Consider the following 22,256-nt stretch of genomic DNA (forward strand, 5'->3'; position numbering starts at 1 on the left):
TGACTAATCCCAACAGCTAACCAATCAGAGCAGACTGGGCTCTGGTTTCAGACAGAGGGTGAAAAGAGGTGCTGCAGCACAGGCAGTATGAGAACATTAAAGCATGGAGACATGTCACAGTAGAATACAGATATGAACAAGAGCAGAATAGAGCCCCTTTAGTAAAGAAATCCCAATCATTTGGCATGTTTTTACTATACTACATATCCATCCTAATATTATAAACCGTAGAGGGAAAGTTTTCTATGCCATAAGCACTTGTTTATCGTGACTATGTGAAGGTTCAGAGAAAGATCTGAAGTAAACACTAATATCACGAGTCTGTTTCTTGTTCTGATCTATTTGCTAGTTTCAGGGATTCAAGTCTGACAGTCATGTGGTCACATTCTTGAGAAGAGTAACCTTTATGCAACACTACATCCCTCCACACAATACACACTACGATAAACAAGCTTGATGATAAATTGTTTACTTAGATGAAATACAGAAGAGAAATTCACAATGGAAACAAAACTAAAAATGGTAAACATAAATACGTTTCATGGACCAACGCAGAAAATATTCTCAGGCTTTTCTTTTCAAAATAACCTTTTCAAAACATGACTTTACTTGCTCTTCATTCAACGATACATAACAAATGTAAAAATGTAATTACTTTATCAGAAAATCTAATTATGATTGTATTAAATATTACACATAATATTATAAACTACCCCACCAGTCTGTATTACACCATTACACTTAACAGCTGCCTTAACATCATGTATTTCAACTACTTGCAATACTTCAATGTAATATTGTAATAATACTTATGTACGTTACTGTGCTGATGATAACTATTGTCGAATATGTACATGTACAATTAATTTGGATAAAAACAGATCCCACCTGTCTGTATTTAATCTGTTCTTCATCATCATCATCATCATCACCATCACCATTTACGCCCCTCGATGCAGGCCTCTGATTGGTCAACTCTATTGCCCCCCTCCTCTCACTTCAGCGCTGCGGAGCAAACAGTTTCTAACGGCCGGGCAATCTTATCGTTTATCGATTTGGTCCGTCACTGACGCTATTTATCCCGATTAAATGACGCCATAGCTTTAGGATAAACAGGTTCCGGGTTTCTGCGGTCACATTTTGAATGTGTGTAAAGAAAAGCCTGCCCCTTCCTCCGCCTCCCGGGCACACGGTAGGAGGGCAGAACAAGCAGAAGATAGTTTTGTTGTGAACAGACCGTGTTGTGTTTACCGAGCTAACTTTAGTGCTAACAGCTAGCGTCAAATAAAACAGCGCGCGGAAAAAACAAGTTTTGCATCCGCATGTTGCAAAGCTATTCACGTTAGCTTTATCAATATGGTGACTTTGTCATCCGTAATAAGACCTTTCGCCTCTCAGCTTCACCGACAGCTCTTCAGACACGCCAACCGTCACCGGATAACGCCCGCCCGGAGATGCAACCTCGCGGCATGTTCCAGCAAATATGTGCTGTCACAGAGTAAGTACTATTATATAAGTTAGCTGTGAACAAGGGGTATGTTTTACGAGCGTAAAAACACAGCAGCTCATTATCAAACTGCCTTCAAGGGGAGCATTTTAACGTCGGATATGACTGTAAACAGTGGCAGGTTGTGTATAAGCATGGAAGTGGTGTGGTTTTTGGTCGAATTGTGTCTCTTAAGCCTACAGGGCCCTGTCATTGTTGCTCACATAACATCAGTTAATGGTCACTTTTGTTGTCATCTGAAAACGTGCATTAGGAGCATTGGAAAGCCCGGGCTGGCCCTCCGGATCAGTGTGTTGACTCCGCTGTGTGTGAGATAGACCCAGGCTCCAGGGTTTCCGAACAGGAATGGTTGTCTTTATGTATAGGGCCCATTTGAAGCCCTTTCACCTAAATAGGGGCCCAGTATGTCAAACCACTGCATTATGTATATTGTGTGTAGAAGTAGGAAAAGTAGTCAGTTTTAACAATTTGTATTTACCAAAAAAGTGCAATAAGTACAAAGGTATACTTGCTTTCATAATAGTAATATATATTAAATTACTGGATTATTGATATATTAGTGTGTTTATCTAAACAGGAATTACTTCGAATACTGCTGCTTGAAACTTTTATTTATATGATTTTTTACAATATTGTAATATTTTGTATTCACTTATAATCTGAATCTGTAAAAAATAATGAAAAGCTGTCTGATACATTTAGAGGAGTAATAAGCACAATACTGGCTTCCAACATGTAGTAGATGAATAGAAGTACAAGGTAGCATAACATGAAGATACTCAGCACTTAGGTACAATGAGTAAATGTACTCCATTAGATGTCACCACTGGTGTCAGGAAAGTTGGTTTAAAATTATTATTATTTTTGTGTGCAATCTGAAAAAAGTACCTCACACTTTTATTAGTTTATGACTTTACTGACTCCGTCACATCTTCAATGTACAAATCCTTATTGAGGTTTGTTTTCCACATGTCTCTGGTTATAGTGCACAGAACCGAGATCATGTGATACACGTAACATAACATGTTCAAATGAAATGTTTATTAGTGCAGTTATAGCACAGTAAGTCATGATGAAACATGTTTTATTCAACATGGAGAGCAGGTCTTTCGTTTTTTATGCATTAGACATGAGTCATTCTCCTTTAGAAAATGTTGTTCCCATGGAGTATACAAGACTCCGAAGCTCGTCCGACAAGTCCTAACAACTTCCTCACCACACCCAGTGACAAATTAAAAGATGAAACAAATACGCCAGTGCAGCAGAGCTTTAATGTTCAACCGTAATCATAAACAGAGTTCATATTTAACTTTTACAAGGTGTTTGTATTGGGCGCTCTCTGTCCAAAGCTTTATGGATTGTCGGCCAATAGAAATGTGTTTTTTCGAAATCCTTTGGCCTACCTTTTGCCTTCTGCTTTCCCCACTCCCCAGGTAACAACATGTGACTTACAGGAAAGGGACAGTCTGTGCGTCCCTGATGTAGAGAGGCATGTCAGCATTTCAAAATGCCTGGTGTAAGGTCTGAGCACCTCTTGTCCTCAGTCAGCCATTGATTTTCATTACATTTCTATACCGTGGGCTTTGCATATACATACATCATTTAAACTATAGTTACCGTCCCGTTAACACGTTTAGGTGCAGGGCACAACATCATCACCATTTACCAGATACATGGTGATCAAATATGCATGTGGCTATTTGCATCACGCACTCATGGCTGTTGGACACAAACGTTTATTTTGCACTTTTTTTTGTTGGTGTTTTGTGTCATTGTGGGCGATGTTTGAAATCAACAAGAAGGACTGCTATATAGCAAGCATATTTAATTTGTATATGATTTTGTGTTCAATAATACAAAGCACCGACTGAATCTTTTATAACCTTTCACACGCATTCAAGCGTTTCAGAGTTGCCGGCGGTTAGCCTAACCTGCCTGTCATTGGTTGGAAACCGGAGAATCCAGACTATAAAGTATGAACATAAAGTTATTGTCCTTTGGAATTGTTCTTAAACTTACATTGTCATTGCATGGTTTTGCATTGAAGACTGTTCAAATATGTCTGCTTGTTTGCCTGCTTGATGTTCCTACTGAACCCATTTGAAAATCATTGGTAACAGCAGTTGACTGGAATATAAAAACATTATAAATTCAAACTCAGGCTTTGGAAAATGGTGTCAAGTAATGCGAGTGTTCTCATTCAAACCAAAGCCTTGTGCTAAATGGCTCGACACATTCCACTCTCTGCTTCCAATCAGACAAAAAGCATTTTTTAAATTTACATTTATTTGTAGGTCTCTTCTTTGTAAATGTTGACTCATTAATCATTGTGGTATCAAATGTTTCAAGCCAACATTTTGTTGATGCAGCTTCACATTAAAAGCGTTGTTAAATGATTGAAGCAGCTAATGGCCGTGTCATTTCTTCACCACAAAAGCATAGAAACTTTGTTAATGGGGATATCAAAAAACTATAATAAAAAGAAGAATATTTAGTCATCCTTGCAAGATATGGACTTATTCAGCAAACACTTTTTTGTTTTAACATTATACTAAAAGAAGCACAAAGGCAGAACGGAATACACATAGTGTCCTCATCCTGCAGCCCTAATCTGCACTTTGATAGCATAGCTTGACTGGTTACGGTTGCTCACGGCATGGCTCAGAGTGGTGATGCTGGCGGTTAGAAAATGCTATTTTAGATTTGTTTCATGGCTATATTGAGTGAACACGCATCTTGATCATCGGCCCAGCAGAGCTGATGTTTAGTGGAGGAAGTAAACGTAGTTTCTGGTTACAGGCTGTTGATGTAGACTCAGCTGGTGTTTCAGAGCTAGTTATCCACACATCTGGGGACCATGTGGCGCTATCAGGACATGTGACACCATGACACTGACACGCCACGGCTGGTTTTCTCACCCGGCGAACGAGCATGAATCGGCTTTGCAAGCAGTTATTCTACGTCTGTCCAATAGCAGAGTCCTGTAGCCAACTCTCCCAGGAGGAGCCGCTGAAATCTGATGAAGACGAAGGTCAGCTCCCAGTCGGACTTGTTCAGCTCGGCTCTCAGTGGAAACCTTAAGCCCTGTGACAGATGAATGGACATGCAAACAAAAGACTGAGCTGCCTTTGTGCCCTTTGACAACAACACCTTAAGGGTTTTTGTAGAATGTACAACCTTTTACTCCATTTTTACCGTAATATTTTTTTTGGGGGGTTTCATAGGATAATAGAAATGAGAAGGAGGGAGGAAAGGAAAGTGAGCGGAGTTTGGTGTAATTAGGAGTCAGGACGTTGACAGACATTGGCCCGAGCCGGCAGTGTGACCGGCCAGAGGTCCCGGTCGGTTTCCCCCGCTGTGGAGGGGAGCTGGGCGTGCCAGAACATTCCGCGTGTCAGATTCAGTACAGCCAACCCACTTCTCTCTTATTTTGTAATTTCCTTTTGAGAGGACTAGAAGGAAGTACTATTACTCACTTCTTCCATATGCATTCAGTTCCTTTAAACAGCTCAAGGAACAAGATGGACCTTTGTGTCTAGCACTGAGTCATTTTTCTAATATTTATTAAAGAGTTTGTTTTTAAAATGGACTGCTGTAGAATGAAGGAAGCAGCCGAGCACAACATGAAAAGTAGGTGTCGGCATTTTCAGTTTGTTGTGTGTCTTCTTGAACAGCAGACACGAACAAGAAGAAGTCCTGGCTGTTTTTTTATTAATATGACTTTTCTCTTGAATTGACTTCTTCTCCTTTCTCTCCTCCAGTGCATCCCATGTGGCAGGAACCCCTCGCGATACCAGGAGGCGATCGCCAGTCTCCCATCGACATCGTGGTCCGGAAGAGCGTCTACGATTCTGAGCTGAAGCCTCTGGTCACTGACTACGACCCGCAGACCTGCCAACAGATCTGGAACAACGGCTACTCCTTCCTGGTGGAATATGATGACACCACAGACAAGTCCAGTAAGTACTCTTCTGTGTCTGCTAGGTTTAAATCGTCTTAAAACATCTCAAGATGTGTTAACATTTACACCATCTTCCCTTTTCATCTGATTCAAGGACATGTCAGTATGGGGAATGTTTTGATTCACAAGAAAGGATTATCCACCCCTTAAAGAGCCCTCTGTGTGTTAGAGAACCCTGTCATCAATGCTACACTTAAAGCTGTTGATACAAAGCAGAATAGGTCTGGTGACTGTCACGTGACTCCCGTGATCTCAACAACTACCATATGCTATCTTTAAAGTGATGTTAACCACCGGGCTCCACTCAATCAATCAAAGCATACGAACTAATCACAAGTGCTTTTTAAAGGTGTCACGTGCCCTCAGTCTGCGCATAAAGACTTAGTGAGGTGGTGAGGGAACAACACAGGTTAACAATGTTGAGAACAGCCTTTTATCACCAGTTACACACAAAGGAAACAATGGAGGGATCACGGCATGCCAGCGGGTACTTTAAGTACACTCTTTAATATACCACCTTATCTTTCCTTTCCTTATCTGTCGGTAGTATTACTGGAATGTACGGGGTAATGAAAAGTCCTTGCCAAACAGGAGATAATTGCCTCTGCTATACAATATGTCCTGGATGGAACCTGTTCCTCAGCAGACGTGCTCTGTGGGATCATTTCCTCCATTTGGAGGAGGAAGCAGATACTAGACAGACATTTGATTCTTTTGGATGACGAACATTATGTTCTTTTAAAAGGATTGTGAAAGCTGTTCATTGTTTCTTCTAGGTCAACAGCTGGGGTGGGGGGTGCGCTAACACAAATACAACACAATAAACTGCTCTCAAATGTTAAGTTTCTTCTCAAATGTACACTACTTGTCTTTTAGCTGACAGTTTTTTCAAGAGACATTTTCGGGGACACTTTGAAATGTTGGCTGAGGATCAAACGGCTCACTATCCGATTAGTAGGTGCCTATATACCACGAGCAACAGTCACACCACAAACCTCACTGGGGTTTGAATTGGCCTTTAACATTATTATATACAATTATATGGCAAACCCGCCTGTAAAGTCAAAGTATGGCGCACTGATCCGTATGTTCTGATCCGAATATCTTTCTGGTGCAGCGGTGAAAGGAGGCCCTCTGCAAGACAAATACCGACTGTGCCAGTTCCACTTCCACTGGGGGGAGAGCAACGCCTGGGGGTCGGAGCACACCGTGGACAGGAAGCTGTTCTCTGCAGAGGTAGGTACCGTGCTGTATCATGCAACAATACATTAACACCCAGCAGGTAGGGAGCACCAAACATAGATCATTCCGGCAGGGAGGTCTGACTCAGAATACTTCTGTAATATTACCGATAAGAAAAGGATATCTGCGGGAGAATAACTTGATTCAAAATAAATAGAACCCACGAAGCATATCCATTCACTTTTATTACAATCATATTTCATACCCTTGAGGCATTTATTGTATCTGCCTCGCAATATTGTGAGCATGTCCAGGGGGTGTACACAATAATAAGAACACTTTGCAGTATAAAACAGTGGTGCAGTGATGATGTATTTTGTGGGCCGGACCGTGAGGCTCCATCAACAAAAAGCAATGTGATTTATCCATTGGGTTTTCAACTGCTTGTTGCTGAGCAACATAAATATGACCAATTAGAGGGTCATTGGTTCGATGCCCACCTCTTTGGCAAGACATTTAAAGGGCCCTATTATGCTTTTTTTGTTTGTTTCCCCTTTCCTGTAGTGTGTGATTTAGGTTTGAGTGAATGTAAATGGTCTGCAAAGGCTAAAATCCCTGTGTTCCCTCTAAAGGGAGTTTCTCTCCCCCCCCCCAACATAGTGACACCACTACGTAACACTCCCAATTCTACATTGTACGGGATAGGCTAAGGGGCGGGACATCTCTAAGCAGTTGACCAATCACAACAGAGCCGGCCAGCGAACCAGTCGGAACAGACAGGGCTCTGGTTTCAGACAGAGGGTGAAAAGAGGTACTGCAGCACAGATAGTATGTCAACATGTCATTTCTAAAACATTTGTACATACAAATGCGCTGTGACGTGTGTGCCAGGTGTGTGTGGCCAGGTCATCAAGAGGAGAACAAATCAGATGGGTGTTTAAAAACACAGCTATTTCAATAATGGAGAGAAGAAAAAAACAGTTGGTGCCCAAATCGTCCCCTAAGAAAGAAAAGAAGAAAGAGAAAACATGTCACACTATGCTGTTTAAACATCATAGGTGTTGACTTACTTTACGATCTCATTTATTTTCTATTCGTGTGTCCTTCTGGAAATCTCTGGAAAGAGAGTTGTGATTCAGGCATGTCTTTTAAACCAGCGGTATTTCTACATTTCCTTTTTATATCAATAAATCCAAATTCAAACATAGACTGTTTATTTTCTCTCAGTGTGAGGGACATGAAACCAGTTCTGTTGCCTAACCCCACATATGAACACCGAATATCTATTTTCACGTTGTTCCATTAACTTTAGGACGCTTATGTAACACAAGGTTGCACTAACTGTGCGTGTGTTCCTCGGCAAAGCTCTTGTTGTAGCAATGGGAATGTGTCCGTGTCATAGTTGTCATCACTCGGCAGTCTTTGTGTGTGTGTAAGTGTGTAAGTGTGTGTGCAGACAGGATCAAGTTACAGTCCTGTCTGACAGCATTGAAGCTGTCAAAGACACTGCACATGATTAGTGCTGTGGGTAAATCTAATTGAGTTACCTTTATGTATTTTTCCGTACCCGGTTTATAGAAAATGACTTATTTCGATGTTTGTTCTTTAGTTTATTCATCCATAGTTAGGGCTGCTCAATTAATAGTATTTTAATCTCGATTTTGGCTTGCAACGATTACGAAAACAACATAATAGAAATAAAACAATTATTAATTGTATTTTTAAAAAAAAAAGGTAATTGTTTTGTTATTTATTCTAATTTTTTTAATTGTTTTTTCAGTTGAATTATACTTAAAGTTCAGGGTAATCAACTGTTAAAAACATACTGTTCACATTTTATTTTTCAATAAATGGATGTTTTCAAAGTACATGGATAATCGTTTTTAATAATCATGATATCAACTATTGACCAAAAATAATCGTGATTATGATGTTTGCCATAGTCAATCAATCAATCAATCAATCAATCAATCAATCAATCAATCAATCAATCAATGTTTATTTATATAGCCCAAAATCACAAATGTTACATTTGTCTCAGTGGTCTTCACAGTTTGTACAGAATATCAGTATGACAATACGACACCCTCTGTCCTTAGACCCTCTGTCCTTAGACCCTCACATCGTACAAGGAAACACTTCCAAAGAAAACCCAGTTTAAAGGGAACATGGGAGAAACCTCAGGGAGAGCAACAGAGGAGGGATCCCTCTCCCAGGACAGACAGACGTGCAATAGATGCCGTGTGTAAATCGAAAAGATAATACATTTCTCTGAATAAGGACCTGGTGCACGGTACACTGTAACAAATAAGATTGGCTGCAAAGTTTTCCAGGTCGGATGCGTAAGACTAAAAACGAGGCTTTCAAAGGAGGTATAATTTAATTTTGGTTTAGTATTGATAAGTAAACTTGAGTCATAATCGCACAGCCCTAGTCATAGTCGACTTTTGACTGGTACTTTTGAATTATGCACAAACCGATCTGCTGCTCTTCTACACATGCACTGAATTGTCCTAAATATATGGTATTTTAGGTATGTTTTAGAATGAAAAAGGTCACAGGAAAAGGACAAGTTTCTTCATGTAAAGCCCCACAAGTGAAATTAAACAATAGCTATACTACAGTATGTTTCTTTATCTAAAACAATGATATAGCTTGGGCTGTTCTTGCCTGTTCCGTTTAATTTGTTCTCCATTTATTTAGCTTTCAGTTGGGACAGAATGATTGGGCTAGGGTTTAAAAGATCAAGGCTATGGGATACAGACACACACACACACACACATAATTGTAATCTGCAACACTGCTTTTGTGCAGTGTATATACTTTTTACAGTTAAATGTTGTTATTACTCTCTGCTACTTTCACTACTTTAATATGTTCATTTTCTTTATAATGCTACTACTTCTTATTTTAAGATGGCTGATTTCAGATGATGTATTTGTGACCTGCGTGTGTTCACAGCTCCACTTGGTGCACTGGAACTCTGATAAATACAGTTTGTTTGAGGAGGCGGTGATGGAGGAAAACGGGCTGGCTGTCATTGGAGTCTTTCTGAAGGTGCACACGTCACACATGGAACGCAGACATGTTTCAGTCGATAACCTGTTTTGCATATGCAGCTTTAAACTGACAGATTCATGAGTCTGATCCTTGTGTAGGTGGGAAAGAGACACGAAGGGCTGCAGAAACTGGTAGACGCCCTGCCTGCTATCAGACACAAGGTTAATGCACACACACACAAATGCACACACACCACATTCCTGCTTTTTGAAGATAACATTCTGATGCCTTATATAGATATATTGACCGATATAAAATCTATACAAAATCTGATACGGTTTGGTAACACCGGCGCCCTCTGGTGGTTCAGTAAAGACACCCAGGAACTATATTCACAAGCAAAATCCCAAACTTTAAAAAAATCTATCAACTAATTCCTGTTTGCCGATCCATATTCGACCAATTGGATCGCTCATTGAATAACCGTTGAGATGTAATACTTGTGTGACATTGCGTGTTGCACAGTGTCAGTGTTTCAAATACCAGGAACTATAATGCGAAAGATGTATTCAATACATTATTAATTGTTATTAATTAATCTACCAGTTTAGAATTGACCGATCTTGATGCTTAAACAGCCTAGGAGTTACTAGTGTACTTCATATATGTGTATATGTTGTTGGTTGTACATGTTTGCTCTTCTTTCACATCACTGCTACTACACTGCTTATCTCTAATATTGTCTGATAAGGCTGTTGTTTGCCCGATAAAAGGAAATGCGACAGTTGTATACGGCATATTTATACTGGATAATGATAATTGTATTACTTAGATAATATCTTCATTCTTCTATGGTTACCGCCTGTGCTGTAATGATAATGACGTTTTTCACGGATACATGAATGAGTATAGTATAACAGGAGATATGAATAGTATAGTGTTTTATCTTTTAAATATAAGAACTTCTGTTTGCACAGTGTATGCGTCTGCTATGATTTTGCGTGTCTCATGCCCGTAACATTAAAATAATTTCTTCTGTCGTCTCTGTGTGTTTGCAGAACAGTGTAGTGGATTTCAACCGGTTCGACCCAGCCTGTCTGTTACCCAGCAACACTGACGACTACTGGACCTACCACGGCTCTCTGACCACCCCCCCTCTCACTGAGTCCGTCACCTGGATGGTGATGAAGCAGCACATCGAAGTCAGCCATGACCAGGTGTGTGTGAGATTGAAACTAAATATCTTTACTTCTTGCATGTCCATTCTTTATGTTTTAAACACGGTGAACATGATGCAGCATTCAGAGACCTCTTTTCCTCAGGAGTTGGCAGAGAGACCGAAACGGAGCTAAAAGAAGATTCATTATTTACATTTGACAGGAGTCAAGAAACCTAAATGCTAATGTTTCTCTCTGGCGATCTTAAGTGTTTCTTTCAGTAGCAGTTATATTTTCAAGGTAAAAATGAAGCAGCGTATCAGCGGTCCTTTTCAGTCGAGCATTGCAACAATCCTGACCATCAAGGGGTGTGCCCAACTCTTCCAACAATGAAGGGAGTAACACTGAGCTGAACGAACCCGCACGGCAGCATGCTGTTCCTTAAGATGTGCACCCTTCTACAAACCGGATGATCTAAATGAGCTGACTGTGTCTGTTCCTCCTTCAGCTGGCGGTGTTCCGCAGCCTTCTCTTCACCTCAGCTGATGAGGAAGTGCAGAAGGGCATGGTGAACAACTTCCGCGTGCAGCAGTCTCCGTGCGGCCGCACCGTGCGCTCCTCCTTCTCTCCCTTCCTGCAGGAGGCGCCGTCGGCCGAAGAGGGCAAACACTGACAGCGCTGGAGCCAGAACACACAGTAAAACACACCTTGACTCTGTGCCCGGACTCTGCTTTCCTCTTGTACTCGGTCACCACACACACACACTTTTAAGCTTGGTGACATTTCATCACAGGATCTTCAGTTTTACTGCGAATGGATTTATCTTTTAATACAAACCATTTTTGATTTTGGTGCAGACTAAATCGCAAGAAAGGACGGTTGCTGTGGGGAAATACTTTGTTTAACTGACTTTTCTTGAACAGAAATCCTATTTATTCTACATAACAGTCCATTAGTTACAGCACGTGTGGGTTTTACCTGCAGCTCAGCGTAGAACGCGCTTAGGAAACAAATCAGCAGCACCATGTGCTGGCCGCAGTCTGTGCTACACCGCTCACTTCCTCTGTGATGTTTATATCCATACAATGATACAGCAGGAAGCCCAGGAGATTTAAAAATAGAAAAGGAGTTATCACTGTTCGACATGTCTCCAGTAGAATACACAATGTATCATCAAGGGCTTTTAATCCTGTATGGCGGGTTGGTGGGTTTATCGTAGATGTTATCATGTATACATTAATAAGATGATTATAATGTATGTTTTTAAAAGTGTTACAAAGAGATGATGCTGTCTATAGGACATCTGGCATTCAGGAACCCTCGTTTCTTACAGTATGTGACGTTCAAACATCCCTCGCACACAGAAGGGTTCTAAAAGAACCATTACTTTGCGCACACAATAATGCCAGGTCACTGTCGCACATACATGCTGATTGAGAGAAGCAGTTCCCTCCCAACATCCTTCTTTCTTTCTCTTCTTTTTTACAGAAGTTTCAAGCATTCAAACTACAGTGCCTTAAATATTCCAAATCACTGCCATGCGTTTCACCAACACAGGCCTTCAGCACACTGGTAGAGGAATTGGTTAACCCGGTGGTTCCCAACCTTTTTCAGTCGGGCCCCCCTTGTGTCATTGGAAACATTTCTGAGCCCCCCCTAATCCGCTTCCCACCGAGATTGGTAGATTGAATTGTATATAGTTGTACAAACATTACATTTTCTCTGCTAATTATAAAAAGATCCAACGATAATGTTATATTTGATTATGGATTGAACATGAACAAAAGCGCTTGTCTTGGCAGATGATCCTGTTCCACTGTGAATAATGAGGCCTAATTGAAACAATTACAAATACTGCTGATCGATCCGGTTCTTTAACAGTATTTGTATACGTTGTTTTTTAGGGGGAAAACTAAACCAAGTAGAAACAGAATTCACATTGATTCATTTAATGTATCGTGTGGATTATGGGCTGCTAGCACAGATAACATAGGCCTACCTGTAGTGGTGGTAGTACGTAGATTTACTCAAGTACTGTACTTATATTGAGGTACTTAAGTGTTAAGTACTTCTCCCACCTTACACGTAATTGGGGCAACAGAACTCCGAGTTAAGGAAGTTGAAGACGGTGCATCTCTCCGTATGAATATGATGCCTTTTGGCCAGCTGATGGACAGATTGCAAACGAGCATTGACCACATCTCTGGTTTGGTTGGTTGAATGTTGTCTTGTTCACACCTGTCTGAGATGAATCAAAGTGAGATGGTTAAACAAATTGAAAAGTTACTGTTGTGGTTCGGGAAATAATTACGAGTATTTTACTGTAACGTAGAATCTCGGAAGTAGTTTAAATTTCTTCAATCTTTTTAAATTGAAGTCAAACTGACAGGTGACATAGTGGGACCAACTGAATCACAACGCCTGTCAAGCACTTTGTTCATATTGGCTTTCACTGCTTCCCAACTAAAAGTCATCTCCCATTTCTTTCTGGGAAGCTAAGCCTCTTCCTGGGGTTTCTTTTACACAACTCAAATTAGCATCTACTATTAGCAGCGGCTACTACAATTCCAAGCCTTCGTGATTTTAATAAGAGCTAAACAAGTTTGTAACACCCAAGAAATGTTTGCACAAATACTTCCATCGTCATAACTTGTTTTTATGCATCTCTAAAACAAAATCTGTGTTATCTCTGCCGGTTTAAATCTCGTACAGCGTATACTGTTACTACAGACATGTCAGACCCATGGGAGTATGGGAAATGGTGTTCAATTAAAGGCCACTATAAACCACATATTGTTAAACATGATAGTAGGGTGATTCAAGGAAACAACTGGAAAGCTCTTTTTGCTGATGCTGGATTTTTGTTTGATTTTCCACTTTTAAAATGTATTTTTTACTAAAAACCAAAAGCTCTACTTTACTGCGGCTTTATTTTATCTTCTTAACGAGCACTTCATGTCCCTTATGACGGGTTTACGACCATCTACATAAATCAAACCCTCCTTTGTCTTTTTCACTTGATCCAACAACTCTGCAGAAACATTGCAGATGAGGATTTGGTCCTTTCAACAGAAAGGGCATCCTATGCAATCTTGCATCATATAAAGAAGTCTGGCAGTGTGCCTGTTTGGCTCCTGGCCAGTAGCTGCTGTACTCTGGGTGAATCTTACTATGCAGCGCTATTAGAGAGAGAAGGGTTGGGTTGAAGAAAAGAGAGTAGGGCGGATACAAAGTTACAGGGAGTAACCCAACTTGGAATGATCTGTAATTCCTCAGACATGCCTGGTCATACGTCTTTTACTTTAGAAGAGGAATTTGCACTAAAATCCAGAAACCTGCTTGTATCTGGCTCCTTCTAGTTTCCTCTGACGTACAGTTGAGTTGGGGGAGGGGCGGGAGGTCCCGGCTGTCTTTATAATCCTAGGGGAACAATGCCACAGTCCAAAGGGGGCCTAAGCTTCTTAGAAATAGCCGTTTCTTCCCTCCTGCCCATCAGGCATTCAAACCCTGCTCCCTCGCCCCCTGGCCCCCGTGGACGCCATCTTCTGAATGAACGGCCTTCAAATGCATGTCAAAGATCCCACTTTATGCAGATGATGCTGTTATAAAGGCTTCATATTTACTAGAGAGACCCTGTCAGAGTGGACGTTTTGGGAATGTTTCTTGGTTGCTTTTTTCTTTTCTTACACATTCAGCGTTTCACGGAGACGAGGGACTCGGTACTGCCTTCATCTCGCTCAACCATGTATTTGAAATGGTGCACCATTGGCTGCCTTCATCCTCCATGGCATTTACTCATATTCCTTTTTTTAATGCCTTTTTTCAAACTTGAATTCAATGTCAATTATTCCAATGCAAATATTGGGGGAAATGTCCGTCTACATTGCCTTTTGTTTGCAGATTTGTATCACTGTCTGCCTTTCGAACCATATTAGAGGACTCCGTCATGATGCTGTACTTTTCTCATGACACCATGGATACTTGTCCCTGCCACGTGTAGCCCAGTGTGATGTTTTAGCAGGTGTATGCAGTACATATTTGAGCTGTTTATTTGTTTAGTGGGCAGCCGACATTCCTGCCCTGTGGGGCTTCAGCTGGCCCCCCTCCCAGCATGCTTTGCTCCACCTGGATGGCTCCTTATAGGCAGCTGTGCAACCATGATGTGTTTGTCTCCCTGCTCCAGAGGGGTGGAGGGAGAATGTTGCAAACCACCCAAAGGTGTCGCATGATATAGATGTAAAAATGATTGTAAAGAAACTGATATATATAGATGGTGTATAACAATAAAGTATGTGTGATGTGAAAAGGATCTATATCTCGGTGTGTTTTCTTTACTTGCTTTCCTATGTAGTGAGACACCTGCATGCAACAATGTTTTCAGTTTGTCCATGGGAATACAATATCCCGGGAACAACATGATTAAATGTGATCACATTTGGCACATAAATCCACACCGACTCGATGATGATCTGATCAGATTTCCCAATTTGTGGAAAGTATTTTACTAAATTTAATACAGCATTTCCATGTATCGCTAATTTTATACTTCATACACTCCATTACATTTCAGAGGCAAATATCCTACTTGTTACTAGTGTTGTAGTACTCGAGACCGGTCTTGAGTCTCCAGACCACGTTTTAAAGGTCTTGGTCTTGTCTCGGAATCGACTGCATTTGTCCTCGGTCTCTCGGTCTCTGACCTATAGGACTCGGAATTCTCGATAATTTGGATACACAAACCACACATTTGACTAATTTACTGTTTTTAAATGAAATCACTTTTTGAATAAATATGATGAAGTTGAATTGATATGTACTGTTTGTATGTGGGTCTTTTTATGATGATGTGGATATTTCAGATCAAATATATGGTTTCTTCCATATTTTATTGTAAGTGTATTATGTAGTGTTGGTTCCGGTCTTGACTCAGTCTCGCCTTGCCTTGGTCTTGGTCTTGACTTCGTCTCGACCTCTTAAAGCCTTGGTCTTGGTCCACTCCGCTCTTGGTCATGACTTGGTCTCGGTTAAGGTGGTCTTGACTACAACACTACTTTTTACTCCACTACATTCATGTTACATTCACACCAGTTTCTGCATATAGAAACACATACTACTATCTACACAGTATATCTCTTACCTACATGTGGTCCACATTGACAAACTGAAATGCTCTTACATGTGTCAAAAGAGGATCATTTAACCAGTGTAATATAATAGTGTGAAAAGATTCATTCTGCCAAACAAGTACTTTTACTGTTGATACTTAGCTGATAACTCAGACACGTATTTTATTTTATTCCGAAATGGGCTATTTTAAGTAACATTTTAAAAGCAGGCTTTTACTTGCAGTGGAGTGTTTGAAGACCATGGTATTTGTGTATTTGTTTTCAGTTAAGGATCAGAGTATTTCTTCCAACCCTAGATTTCGGTGGTCAAAGCTCAAGGTCACTGTCACCTAACGAAACACTTGTTTGGGCATAAATCAAGAACTAGCACGCTAATAATGTTACTTTCAAAAATATCCCTATACTATCAAATGAAGTGATGACATTTTGGCAGTGGTGGAATTTAACTACATTTACTCGCGTACAATGAAGATTTACTTGACTTCAGTGTTTTCTTTTCATGACACTTTATTCTTCAACTCCACTACAATTGAAAGACAAATATTATAATGTTAACTTCACAACATTTATTTTACAAGTTAAGATGTTTACATACAAAATAAAAGTTTCTAAATTTTTTTAACTTTTGTTGTAAATGAAACTAGCCAACAGTTTAAACAAAGAACAGCTGATTCGGTTCGTCAACGAGCCAACTGAGAGATAATTAATGATCGTTTACAAATATATATGTAATTAGATTTTTAACACTTATCTAGTTACATATGTTTTCCAAACCTTTATCCTCATTGGAGAACTGAAACACAAGACAAATATGATGTGTTTATTAGTAAATAATAATATAGAATAATAAAACACTTAAGAGCCACTCTGCAAGATTAGTACTTACATTTTTTGAAACATTTACATACATTTTGCATAATTCTATACTTTTACTTTAGAATCTTTGTCAATGCAGGATTTTAACAGAGTATTTGGACAGTGTTGTATTACTTGAGTAAAGAATCTGAATACTTCTTCTTCCTCTGCATTTTAGACACACATGGAATTAAACTGCATCTTAACTGGTTGGGGGGGGGGGGGCATACATGTACATACATTACAAGGCTGTAATGATAGTCATTTCAATGACAGCTGTTTGAACTTAATCGAACCTGAAAAGCCAAATTGAGTCTTTAAAAACGTTCACAGATGTTCTAAGAAATGTTTACATCCCATATATATATATATATATATATATATATATATATATGATCTATGGTACATCCTCATTGTTCCTTCTTTTCTCATAGCATGAACCACGAGTTTGACAATAAAAACTGTGCCTCTTTCTCAACCCCCGATTTCTTTGAAGCCTCGTTACACAGCGGGGGGGATGTTTGATGACCCCCGCCCGGGGTCCTGAGGGTGGGTTGTTTCAACTCTTTTATACACTGTTACAACAGGCGGGTGTGATTTGGGTCTCCACCTGGTTCTAAAGAGATGGCGATTGAAGCCGACCTCTGGGGGTGTTTATTGTGTTTGGCTGCGGCGAGATGGCCCGAGTGTACCGGGACACTCAGTCTGGACTGGGCTTCCCTTGATTGTATGAATGGACAGACTGACTGGAGTCCAGGAGCTTTGAACTCTACATTGTTTGTGTGTGACTCTGAGCATGAGCATGTTCCTTCTAGGAGGCGAATGAGAGGCTGCTAAAATAGGTGAAAATGGCAGGGATTATTTAAAGGAATGGTCCACTCATTAGATAATTAATCAAAACTTCAGTATTTAGTGAAACGTTATGTTTAAACCATACCCTGAAGAAATCAGCGATATTCCCCGGTAAATAATGATTTTATAGCTCTTTTTTATCAAGACCTGTATATTCCGTCTGGCCGCCGCCATGTTTGCCATTTTCAGTAGTCACGTGATGGTCGTGACGTCATCCATGCGTTCACTTTGTCAACACACGGAAACATGGTGGAGTATTTCAGTTCGGACTCGTCAGCAGAGGAACCAGTTTTGACCAATGTGAAGAGATTGGATGGGGGAATTCAGCCATACATATCAGTATGACAATACGACACCCTCTGTCCTTAGACCCTCACATCGTACAAGGAAAAACTTCCGAAGAAAACCCACAGTTTAAAGGGAACATGGGAGAAACCTCAGGGAGAGCAACAGAGGAGGGATCCCTCTCCCAGGACGGACAGACGTGCAATAGATGCCGTGTATAAATTGAAAAGATAATACATTTGCAACATAGGTAGTCCAAATGTTTGGAAATGCATGTGTGTATAATGGGAAGATGATATAAGATACTATATGTATGCATGTAGTACCACCCTTGCTAGCGATTCCCTCTCTAGTTTAGCATACTCAGCTTCGTTGTCCCTGGCCATAGAATCACGATGTTATGGGGCCGGAACAACTGGGGGGAAATACACACTAGCCGGTACTACGCTATATGGAAAGGCCACCAAAAACTGTCCTGGCCTGGACGCTAAAGGACGTTAAAACGGGGCTAGCCGCTGCAATGGAAATGCGCTATAACATACCTTATTCTTACTCCGAGCACTACTTCTGCTCCTCCGTCGCTTCACACTTGCAGAGGGCGATTTCTCTACTGGCCGAACTGGTGTCCTGGTCGGTGATGACACCAGAAAGACCGATGGTACTGCATCTCAATTGAGTAATGGTTGTTCTTTAAATCCCATGTTATGTTTGATCATACTCTCAGAGTAGTCGTCCGGAAATGTGAAATGTTCGCTGCATACATGAGCCTGTGAATCTCTCGGTTCGGGCCGGCCACATTCCGCTAGCCACTGCCTCCGAATGTACTTCTTATGCTTACCTTTTGGCAACAGATGGACCCGAGCATTCCGTGGATTGTTCCTATCCGAATTATGGCAATATTTCGCAATACAGTGAGGCATATTTGAATAGAGAAACTACAGTAAATAACATGGAGATCAACGTGTCTTCGAAAACCAAACGCATGGATTACGTCACGTCCGGGAAATGGCGGCGCCCACAGTGTTGATGTTATTTCGGTATATAATCAGTTTAAAATCACTGATAATGTCATCGGATTAAAAAAAAAAAGAGAGAGACTGGTAGAGACTGGTCTGTTTTATCGGATGATAATTTAAAAAAAAAATGAGTGTCATGAGCATACCATTCCTTTAAAGCTCCTTTTGCTGCTCGAGTGGTTATTTACAGCGGCACGATGGTCTCTGGGGATTGGGTCAACGTAAACTGTAGTGTGCGTTAAGGCCCTGACACACCAAGCAGTCACCAGAGGACTAGCCGACGCTGAAGTCGGCTGTTGCCTGGCCGTGTTCTCCTGCGTTTTGGCCATGTGTCGCACGGGAACACACCGCACCGACTTCAGTGCGTGAGTGGCAATAACTCTCCTTACCAGCAGGCGGCGGTACTGTGTATTCGTCATTCAAAAGAGGCAACAACCGGAAGACAGAGAAGAAGAAGAGTATCTTTTCTCCGTAATATCATACAGAGCTGGCCTCTCCTGGATCAAGGTGATGAGCAGGTCTTCGTTTGCATCATTCCAGATCGCCATGATGAGATGAAAATGAATAGCAGTCTGTGTGTGCCTTCTTAAATCGTTTGTTTACTTCTCTCTCTTCCTCTTCGCTTCTCATGCACTGATTTGCTAGCTGAACAGCCAATCAGAGTGATTATTTGGTCCGACTGCCAGACCCGATGCATGGCCGATTCAACATGTTGAATCGGCCATGCATCGGGTCTGGCAGTCCAAATAAGGCGTGTCACGGTCGACGGTGCGGGACACACCAACCTGACTACGGCGCCGCGAATGCCCGACAGCCTCTGACGGCCTCTGACTCCCAAAATCGGGTTGGTGTGTCAGGGCCTTTAGGGATTTACCGGAATGAATGAGTTACTTGTCACCCAGTGCAACAGTGCGACACATTTATTTGTTTTTAAATACTTTTAGCCACGTTACGACACAGTCCATTACTTTGTTGCTGGGTGACACAGCTCAACTGCTATTGGTTGATAGACACATTGTGTACAAACATTGATGGTCGCCAGAGGATGAACCCTGCTAACATTGGGGATCCTCTGATTTCTTTTTAGGGCCACTACGATATGGTCATTTTGTTTTTTAATGAAATATTTCAACAAATATAGTGATATATAAGAATAGTTCACAGATTGCCATGAAAGTATGTGCATAGTCCCCAGGGGATGAATCTTTTTACTTTTTAAATATTCAATATTCAAAGGTTTATTGTCATAACAAATGCAAAACTACGGTGTAACTATGTAATCTATGAAAACACTCAGATCGCAGGTTCCTCAACAGCGCAATTTACAAGAGATTAAAAAGTTAATACAAAAAAACAACAATAAAAATAACAATAGTGCAAGCTCGGGAAGCACTGTCTCTGAGTCTGGTGGTTCCTATCCGGATGCTGCGGTAGCGCCTGCCAGACGGCAGCAGACAGAACAGTTTGTGGCTGGGGTGATGGGGGTCTTTGTAATCCTGAGGGCTTTCCTCCTGAGCCGCTGGGAGTAGAGGTCCTCCATGGATGGCAGCTCCGTCCTGGTTTTCCCCACCCTCTGTAAAGCCTTAAGGTTGAGGGCGGTGCAGCTGCCGTACCAGGCCGTGATGCAGCCAGTCAGGATCCTCTCTATGGAGCACCTGTAGAAGTTGCAGAGTATCTGGAGTCCTTTTTGAAGGAGGAAAGGAGCTGCTGTCTAACTGTTCTAGTGATGGTGTTGATGTGATGATTCCATGTCAGGTCCTCAGTGATGTGGACAATACATTGGCATCATTACCGTTTAGTGCCACTATAACATTTATATTTTGGTTCCCATCATCCTCCACTGTATTTGTTGTCTTTGTGCTAAATGAACAAATGTTAACATTCTAAACTAAGATATTTAACAATATGAGTTTGTCAATTAAAGCATGCACAAGGTATACACTTCTAAATCAGTGCTAGTGTAGTAGTATTCTTGTTGCCACTTTCATACTGCAGGCACTTTCTGTTCCTAGATGTTGTCCAGTATCTCCCTCTCCGTGTGCAGGCTTCAGCATCATGCCCTTCCTCCAGTGGTGTGTGTCCAGTCAGCACAATACATGAAGCGTGTCCCAGTTCCTCTGCTTTCTTTGACTTTTCAGTGGCATGCAATAATGCTACAAATGTGGAAAGAAGTCGGGGTCAAACTTGGTAATGTCATTATTAGTGTTCATTTTTCTCCTGATTAATCGCAAGTTGTATATTTTTTTGTTTTTGTTTCACGGTTATGCCACGAGCTCACAAGACAGTTAGTTTTGGGTTAAGTCTACTAAATAATAAACCTGAGCAAGCTTTCAAAATGGTTAGACACCATTTATTTAAACTGTTTTAGGTGAACTGTTATTTAAGAGGTAAATATCTCCTTGGGTGTTTCTAAAAAACTTTGATGAACATCTAACAAAACATTTACCAGGTCTACCGGCAGTTCATGTATGATATCCAAAAATAGATGTCCATTGACATAAAGTGTTTAGTCTGCCCCATTGTGACTGGCCATCAATGAATCAGTGAGATGAAAAGAAGAAGATGAAGAAGAGAGCAGCTTCTTATTTGAGAACTGCTCTTCCTGCTGTCCTACTGTTCTTGCTTTACATCAACAAGCCAAAAACCCCACCAGTTCTCCATACAGGCAGCCCATATATAAACAGGAACATGCGACGAGGGGCGCTCTTCCTCGGAGCCAGATGCTCTTCCTCCTGTTTTGCTCATCTCTGCTCTTCAGCATCTCTGATTTGAATGTTTGCTGCTTCAGATATTTCAGACAAAGGACTCTCCCCCCCCCCCCCCCATGTGATCTATGTTTTGACTTTAATGCTAAACTGCTTTGCTGCGAGGAATTTGTGAGCACACTTTCATTCACTGGATCATTTCCATACAGGCTGCATCATGTTTTCACAACATTATACACACAGGCACACAGTTAGTAGCAACTCCTAGTACACAACTGTCATGTGCTGATATAATAACTTCTTACACAGTCCATTTTATGCAAAATAATGTTTCAAGACTTTCCAAGAAATACAGCAAAAGGTTTATGGAGTTGGACTGGCGTACATTAAAGCACCATTCTGCTGTTTGGGCGCATTGTAATGGCTCTACAGAAGAGAGATGACAGGAAATGAGGGCAGAGAGAGGCAGCCATGCAGAACATTAAGCCCCCGAAGCTTGACACCAACCAGCGTTACAGTTCACGGTTGCTTTGCATCTGTTCTGCTCCTTTTTTAAAAAGAGAACTCGGTATCCTGGAGTAAAAGATACCCCAAATAAATGTCACAAAGT

General features: G+C 41.0%; 1 protein-coding gene across 3 annotated transcripts; it reads left to right on the top strand.

Moving 5' to 3' along the window:
• The first annotated feature begins 999 nt into the window (after positions 1 to 999).
• Positions 1,000 to 15,116, top strand: ca5a (carbonic anhydrase Va). 3 transcript variants are annotated; one of them, XM_034086106.2, is made up of 8 exons: positions 1,429 to 1,498; positions 2,941 to 3,480; positions 5,269 to 5,466; positions 6,586 to 6,704; positions 9,612 to 9,707; positions 9,809 to 9,871; positions 10,709 to 10,867; positions 11,316 to 15,116. In XM_034086106.2, coding segments are annotated over exons 2-8 (801 nt in total). In that variant the 5' UTR covers positions 1,429 to 1,498; positions 2,941 to 3,479; the 3' UTR covers positions 11,481 to 15,116. The 3 variants fall into 3 exon arrangements, with proteins under 3 accessions (XP_033941995.1, XP_033941997.1, XP_033941996.1); XM_034086104.2 differs by lacking the exon at positions 2,941 to 3,480 and having other exon boundaries at positions 1,000 to 1,498; XM_034086105.2 differs by lacking the exons at positions 1,429 to 1,498; positions 2,941 to 3,480 and adding an exon at positions 4,469 to 5,137.
• Positions 15,117 to 22,256: the final 7,140 nt, after the last annotated feature.

This window comes from Pseudochaenichthys georgianus, chromosome 6 (genome assembly GCF_902827115.2).
Source record: "Pseudochaenichthys georgianus chromosome 6, fPseGeo1.2, whole genome shotgun sequence".
NCBI classification, from domain to species: Eukaryota; Metazoa; Chordata; class Actinopteri; order Perciformes; family Channichthyidae; genus Pseudochaenichthys; species Pseudochaenichthys georgianus.